Source organism: Chelon labrosus, assembly GCF_963514085.1.
Source record: "Chelon labrosus genome assembly, chromosome: 14".
NCBI lineage: Eukaryota > Metazoa > Chordata > Actinopteri > Mugiliformes > Mugilidae > Chelon > Chelon labrosus.
Genome location: NC_140347.1, coordinates 21,958,923 through 21,967,427, shown reverse-complemented (window position 1 = coordinate 21,967,427; position 8,505 = coordinate 21,958,923). Strand labels below are relative to the sequence as shown.

General features: G+C 44.1%; 1 protein-coding gene across 1 annotated transcript; it reads right to left on the bottom strand.

Annotated features, from left to right (window-relative positions):
* LOC311499569 (potassium channel subfamily K member 13-like) lies at nucleotides 1–6,670 on the bottom strand (the record flags this gene model as incomplete). Its single annotated transcript, XM_084560594.1, has 3 exons — nucleotides 1–471; nucleotides 1,617–2,395; nucleotides 6,334–6,670. The coding sequence occupies 3 exons, from the start codon at nucleotides 6,668–6,670 to the stop codon at nucleotides 316–318; spliced, it is 1,272 nt and encodes a 423-aa protein (XP_084416720.1). The 3' UTR covers nucleotides 1–315.
* Nucleotides 6,671–8,505: the final 1,835 nt, after the last annotated feature.

The window sequence follows — 8,505 nt, the reverse complement described above, 5'->3', positions numbered from 1 at the left end:
TGAAGTAGCATGTAGTGCATCAGGTTTTAAAGCTTAGATACAAGGGCTCTAGGCAGGCTTTATCGTCACCATGGAAACTGGATTCCTCATGGGGGGAGCATTCCTGCACTGTGAGCCTGGTCCAGATGTGAGACTCCAACAAACTATCATGCATCATTCATGTAACCATGTTCTTGACAGGGAAGCGGGCTGAGATGGTTTCATCCTAAGTGGTAGTTGCTGGGAGTTAGCCTTTATTCTTGTACAACAAATCGTCTCAGTGTCAGGCTGTCCTCTCTGGCTCGTGTCTTTCGAAAGGGATTCACACGGCGTCCCCTATCTGTCCACGCTAGTCTCTGCCAGTCGGTTATTCATGATGCCGAGGGCGCCCACCCCTCCCGAGAAGCCGTTCTGACGCGAGCTAGAGCTGGACTGGCGCGGGTGCCCGATGGCCATCTCCGAAAGCTGCTTTTGCATAATAGCCAGGTTCACCTACAGGAGGAGATACAGAAATGTGATTTATTTATACAGCGTGTTGGAATAAGACACATCTGATCTCTCAGGTGTGAAATAAAGCTACCAGATGGTACTTTTCCTCTCTTTTGGTAAGTTGATTTGAGAAAACAAAGGCAACAAGTCTGAAGGAAACGTCTTCCCACACAGCAAACTTTCATTTTCCTTTTTCACTCTAAAAGCAATGTATAGAAAGACAACTGATGTGAAATGCTCTTCAGCACTTGTTCAGTATAATCAAATAACACAGAAACGATTATGCACAATTTTAGCTAAAGGCAGGACTCCATTAAATGTTGCACAGGCATAAAGTAGGCTACTCTGCATATCCTCCAACAGTGAAGTCCACTTTGGCTGACACCTTTTTAAGTTTTTAACACAATCGCTTAACAAATAAGGGATAGATTGCCGTGAAACACGTCACAGAACCTCGTGTTCTACTCGAGATGAATTTTAATAACTCCGGCAGTCCCCTGATACTTCATCGGCAGATCAGAATTTAAATTTGTACTCTGGTTTATGATTAAATATCAGCTAAATAACAGAGGATGATATTTCCATCAGCCCCGTCTGTACTTTGTGTCTGGTCGAATTAGGAAACGTTCGGGGGCCTCTCGGGGAATGATAATAATTTTGTTCCTGATCCGGTTTTGGATAATCCTTGGGTGAGAAAGCACAGTTTTTTAACATTCAGCTGCAGCTCACATTGTATATGTGTCTTTTGTCTGGGTCTGGAGTTGTGTTGGTCATTTCTCAGAACAGAAGGTCAGTAGATATGCAAATGCACGGACGACTGACAATGCTGAGTGGCTACAAGAGCTGCTGAATGGGCTACGACAAGGGTGGGCTATGGTCGTTGATATTCAGTGAAATTTTAGGCGTTATGTGTACAATATAACAGCAAAAGATATAATGCTGCCTTTGAAAAAATAAAAATACGAATCACTCTATTGGACCTTGCACCATCACTGATTAGTGTTCCTCATTGTTTTATACATTTAGACACTGTGTTAACCCTAACCCTATGCACACGTGGTGATAGTTTGTGTCGCATGTGGCTGTTAAAGAATATCTGCATGTAATAAATTGTGTGATTAGTGTCAGACACAATGTGAAGCTCTCACCTTGTTCGCTGCTAAAAAGTCCCTCATGGAAATCATCTCTCCAGACATCCTGCGCCCAGTGTCGGTCTCACTCTCGTTGATGGCGTCTGTCTCGATGGAGGGGTCTCTGCGGGTGCGGAGGTGGCCCGGGGCAACCACGTTCCGTCGGGGGTGCCGGTGCGGGTGGTGACCCCTCCTGGGGAAACAGCAGCGGCACGGGGCCTCCAGCCTCCTCAGCAGCCAGTTGAGGACCTGCTTGATGACGATGGAGATGACGTTGAAGAGGGAGTAGATGCAGCAGACGCCGGTCAGGATGAAGAAGAAGTTGCCCAGCCGGTACGCAGCCGTGGCGTGGCCCTCGTAGGCAATGCGCTGGCTGCTCACCATATCTCCAAAGCCGATGGTACTGAAGGCCACAAAGCAGAAGTAGAGCGAGTCCAGGTAGCCCCAGCCCTCAGTCGCTGAGTACATCAAAGAGGCGCAGCAGGACACCAAGATAGCTGCCGCCCCTAGAATGAGCATGACACAGTAGACTGAGGGCTTCCAGCCGGCGAGATCCTCCCCTTTTCCTCCTCCAGCTCCACCTGCCCTGTTTCCCTCAGAGACCTGGCGTCCATTCTGCGGAAGCACAGCCTTGTTACGCCGCCGCTCGTGACAGGACTTGAGCACAAAGGCAATGACGGTGATGACCCTCTCCAGAAAGAGGTTGAAGAAGAGGATGGTGGCTGCACAGCCCAGCAGGCCGTAAAACATCAGGAAGACTTTTCCTCCAATGGTGGCAGGAGTGGTCATACCAAACCCTGGAATACACACGCATTAAACGAAATGGGGTCAGTGGAAATCTACATGGAAGAGGTGGTATCAAAAGGAAATGAATGAATGAATGAAACACCGGGGAGAGTCCATGATCACCGTAATTCGCTCCTCATGTATAAATATCTTTGAATGAAAAGACACACAAAAGCGTGTCGTTTACTTTAAAAATACTACTCTTGTGCAACGACTCCCTTTTAAACAAAAAAGTGAATGGATTATTTGTGGAAGGGACGAGAATGGTCGCCACCATTTAACTATTTAACTCATATCTTGTCTCTCATCATAAAAAAATGGCCATTTACTAATCTTGTCTGCTCCTGAGTGAAAACTGTAATCATGCAACTGCTGCCCTCCACCAGGTTGCCACTGGTGACATGCTCTCTCTCTCTCTCTCTCTCTCTCTCTCTCTCTCTCTCTCTCTATCTCTTACATTCACTTTGAGGGCTGAGGTGTTCTGGTCCAAGCACATGACTGCAATCAGTCCCTGAGTGTCAGCTTGTGGGACATTTCACTGTATTTCTCACACATGTAGCACGTGCAGCTGAGAGACATGATCGAGGCACCTCAAATCTCCATTTTCACCATTCACCCTGAATTTTAAAGCACTGTGTGACTTCACCTTTGTCTCTTGTGAACTGTCAGATGAACAAAGAGGGAGGCAAAATGAGAGTCCTCTCATTCATCAGCGCCAATCTCAATGATCCTTTTCATCCCTCATTTAACGCTAACAGCTCAATGAAGGGCTGCATGTCTCTCTGCTCTTCTTTTTTCACTGTAGCGCATTCGTGAGATTCTTGAAAATTTTGAACCCTTGCTGCAATTTGTACTCCAATGCCATAGTTGCGTACGTCGTGTTTTCTAGCTAGACAAATAGCAGCCGCAAATGGCACGACACCCATTTTCTCGAGAAAAACTAAGTTAAATGTTACCGTGTCTGCTGTCACGGGAAAAAAAAGAAAAAGAAAATGCTCCGCAGCATGACTAATTGCCACCGTGCCAGAGGCAGGCTTACTGTGGAGGGTTTGATTGCCTCCACATTCAAATTGGTTCTCAAGGTGCTAATTGAGCCGGAGCTTTCTTCTAAACGATAAAGCCAAATGGAATGGGTTTTATGGACGTATTTTTCTTTCGTTCTTGTTTTGCAAGCCTGGTTAAATGTGATGTCGATGAGTCATTTAACCTATTTAATAAAATATACGGTGCTTGAAATAAAAGAGAGAGAATGCTAACGTGTCATTATGACATTTGTGTCAGGACGGCTGTCTGAATTACTGCTAATGGGGGCAGCTGGTTTCTCGTCTAAATGCATCTGTTCTCACTTAAGAAACACATTTAAAACATTAATTTGTGTTTTTGGAAAGTATGGTTATTCGATTTCCTGATGAACGTTACATGAAAATAATAATTCGACCCTTGAGCCTGTCCAGGAAATATGAGGCTACCGCTTAGCTGACTTAGCTTACTGTTCCCATTTCCTGTATTTATGCTAAGCTAACCCAGAGTGAATTTTATGCTGCTTTCAAATGGGGTCGTGTTGACGGTTTTTCAAAAGGTATTAGGACATTATTTGTGTTTCCAAAGCCCTCATCTTTTCATTATTGCTTCTAAGTCCCTACATTAAGTTGCCTGCTCGTTAGCTTGCTAAAGCTGTTAGCCTCCGTGACTTCTAGATGCCAACTGTTCCTTAGCAATGGTGCTCTCACAGCTTATGACGCACGGTATCACTTGAACGGCAAGACTTCTTTGTACACAAATTTCCATGTTGTAATCACAGGCTCACGAGTTCCATCCATTTGAAGGCAACATGCTAATGAGGAGAAATTGCTGGTTTTGTACATTTTTGCTTGTTCAGTATACACATCTTCTACTGGCCTAAAAAACGTCTACGAGTTACAAATAGAGATGTGGGACTCTGAGAGGAGCTACTAAGAGGAACGTGGTGCACAAATTTGGACACTGCACAAAGTGTTGTGAACTTTGTACACAAATATCACTGCTATTGTTGCAAAACTGACCAAGAAGCAAACTTGTTAATGGAAGGCAAGCAAAAGAATTTGAAACTTTGTCATTGTGAAGTGTGTCTATGATAAATTGAAAGGGATTTGTTTTGTATATTGGCCATCAGTTGCCCCTTAAATAACAGGACCAACCCTAAAGGCTATTTGATGTACAGGTACATATCAAATATGTCAGAATATTGCTTTAAATTTGTCAGTAACTTATTGTAACTGGCTTACTGGTCCAGATAAAAATGCAAGCTCTTTTCATAACACATTCTTCATAATGCAACTCCAAGTACGAATGCTAATATTTGATGCCCAAGCACAGGCTTCTTATTTGTGCCGAAGTTCTGACTCCGCATACAGCAACAGTGTTATGCTCTTTGCTGTTCTTTAACGTATCCTTCTGAGCTCTGACGCACACATTGCTCTCATAAGGGATGCAAAATATTGGTGTATTCGCGAGGGGCTTTCCCTTAAGCCATGTACACACTGCGAGATGAGAGTGTTAGATAAAGAGAGGATGAAAAGGATAAAGAGTGACTGCTGAGGCGAATGAGACTTGACATAAATTAAATAGTAGAAAATTCGGACTGTTGACTTGAAACAGCTGGATTCAGAGTCGGTTACAGCAACAAAGACGACGCCAGATGATCTTATGATGATTCATCTGTCATTTGTAGTCATTCATTCAGTCAGTCAGTCATTGTGGAGGGATATGTCAAAGCATTTAGTCATTTTAGAAAAATGATGGCTCTTCTGTTTGGAGGCGACTTGGGTGAAAGACGTGACAAGGTTTGCGGTTAAAATCTACATGTTGCACTGCACTATTTGAGGCCTCAGGGGAAAATGAGGGGCTGCTAACCGAGGAAAAAATTGCTCCAAGAATCCTGGCATCAGTCTTGTGCTCGGCCACTATCAGTCTCCAGTAAATGTCTTAGATACAGGTTCCATTTGTGCCAAACATGATCAGCCACTGTCAATCTCGCTTGACCGCAGTGGCCTGAGCCTGTCATGTCAGATGGCCTTTCACAAATGTCAATCATTAAGAAATCAACTCGAGATGTTCCGAAGCCAATACCCGGCAGGCACAGAGAAGAAGGAAGGATAAACACAAATGACAAGGTGACGTTTTGACAACAAAACATCGAGAGCAGCGTTACTGTGCATGTCAGTGCTGGTGGTGAGAGCAATGGCTGTGTTTGTGTACTCTGTGCTGTACTGACACTGATGACTCCAATCCTTCCAGACAGTCCATCCAGTGCTCTGAAGCAGGAATTAAAATGTGTTTTTCTCCCCCTCGTGTTTTTTTTTTTTTTTTTTTTTTTGCTTTGAACCCACAGGATCACACTGCGAGTACAGAATAATCTACTCGCAAAGCTGAAGTGAATCTCTCCAGTTCTCATCAAAGACACATACATGGTTGGAAAGAACTGAAGAGGAGGTCTACAGATGCTCACTCCATGCACGGCATGCAAGGTACCAGAACAAATCACACAGTGTTCTTTTCCTCCCAGCTGTTATTCACACATGTACGATGTGCATTCTGCTGGCTGTTAGGATTAATTAGAATTCTATAAAACTTTAATTGAACAAAACTTGACTGCTGACACACTTCCAAAATAAAATATAATGAGAAGGCAAGAAGAATTTTGTCATTCTGGCTCATGAAAAAGAAGGTGAGTAAGAGATGGCCTTGATGCGAGACAGTTTGTTATGGCATTAGTAAAAAAAAAAAAAAAAAAAAAAAAAGTGGGGGGGTTACTATTTTTTGTGGCAGGGCAAGTCACAATGTAGGGAAACAAAAGCACACACACACACAAACACACACACTTATAGTTATTAAGCTATTAACTGATGTTTTCGGAAAGAAGTGAGTGATCTGTGCTTTTTTTTTTAAATGCTTGTTTTCCCCGTCTCACCAATGGTTGACACCACAGTTCCCACGAAGTAAAAAGCGCCGCTGAAGTCCCATCGAGGTCTGATCGTGTCCACACGGATGCCCGCTACGTTCGCCTCTTCGTAGTTCCTCAGGAAGTTATTCAGGTCCTTCTTACTCAGGTTGTACTTCTGGCTGAAATGCTCGAACCTCTGCGCCCAGCGCTCCTTCGCCTCCCGCTCCTTGGGCTGCTCCAGCGCAGAGAAGACGGCGGCCCCGCACAGGAGATACAGGACGATGAACAATGCCAGCAGCAGGAACCGGGCGTTATCCTCATTTATCGGACCGGAGCCGCAGCAGCAGCCGCTCCTACATGCCATTATGTTGCCGTTGTCACCGTGGTGCGGCTGCAGTGGGGGACCTGTGACATGGTGGTCTCGAATAGAACGCACGGTCCACGGAAGAAACGTTCACATGACAGTAGTTTGTTGCAAAAAAAAAAAAAAAAAAAAAAGTCATTCGCGATATAATTCAGTTGGTGTTAAGGCAGCTGAATCATATATTCAAGTCGTCCAATTCCGTGGATTTGGCATTTTGCTCTTGCGTCCAAACCAAACGCGTTCTACTACTACTTCTCAGTTCATGCTCACTGGCTGCACTCTCTGCGCTGATCCGGGTTGAGGCTCTGAGAGGAGGAGAGGAGCTCAACCTGTGGATGCAGAGAGTCGTGCTGCTGTGCTCACTACCGCTGCCTCTCCAAAGAATCTCCACCCCAGAGCGCGCGTTTTACGCACGGGCAGATTGGCCGCCTACATACGTTTGAACTTGCAACCGCTGTCCATTCAGCATCACACACGGAGTCAGTCTTTCCAAACCTGCAAGCTCCTGTGGTCACTTCCCGATTTCAGTTTGCAAAGGGCGTCGTAAGAGCCGAATCTGATAATGAGCCCTGAAGTGACATGTCATGTTCGACCCGATCCCAACTGTAGAGGTTTGATTCTGACAATATAGAGCGCGTTTGCATTGCAAGATCAATATCACTTGACCTTTCCGGGGTCTGATGAGGGATTCATGCTTCTGTCCGTGCTTACCCGGGGACGATGTGAGCAAATGTCACAACGGAACGACGGTTCGAAATAAATTATTCAGGATCCCAGGGACAGCAAAGGAGCTATTTCTGTAAAATTGGGAATTTTGCAAAATAATGACGCGCCCAAGGCCGTTTCAGGACCACGGACAGAGCAGCAACTTCCCTTAGTTGTTGGAGACTGATGTTACCTGACAGCAAGTTTAACTTACAGTAAGACAAGAGTTTTGAATAGACAATCCATGTTAATATAACACTTTGTGATTTCAACAAACACAATTAATATAACTCTGAAACAATAATACATTAGGAGATTAAATATTTACAAAAAGTAAGATGGAGTAAAGTTCTTTCGAATCATGGAAAACTATCTGGAATTCTTTTCACAAAGGCTGCAACAAGACAGGAGTGCAAGGAAGTTCAGTTTTAAACGAATGTTGTCCAGTTAACATTCAGGCAGTCATATCTGTGTGGAGACTGAAAGCATTGATGAACTGCTTTGATTTTATTTTACATGGGAATCCTTTCGACATTTGACATTGAATCAAGCTGTTGTCATATTAGATTCATGAATTCATATAAAAGTTGGAATGAACTGAAAGTAACTGAGGGTGAGACAGGACTAGGGGTAGGTCTACGGCGTTCACGAGCCAAATTTGTCCTCTTATTTTCTGACTACTTAAGAACTCATAGTTTACACAAGTAGATTAGCATCACTGCAGCCTCACGGAGCAATTATTATTAAATAGGAAGAAACGAGGAAGAAACCACTGATAAATACAGGTAAGCCCTGAAACAATAACGCACCCTTTAAAGTAATGATCTGCTTGAATGATTACTGTGACTAACTCACACCCTGATTAGAGGCATCATGTGACTGACTTCTTAGACTGGACTAATGCATACCACACAGCAAGGTATTGATATTTTACTGGCAATTATCTGGAGGTTGCTGATTGGAGTGTTGTTTCTCCTCTCCTAGCAGCTGATATGGGTATGAAGTGGCTGTTAAAAGCTATCAGCAGGTCATAAATAAACTCTTAGGTGTGTGGAACAAAGAGACACTGTGAATGTACTGTTGATTCAACTTACAAGTGGCTCAGTGAATCACGCTATAAAACAACAATC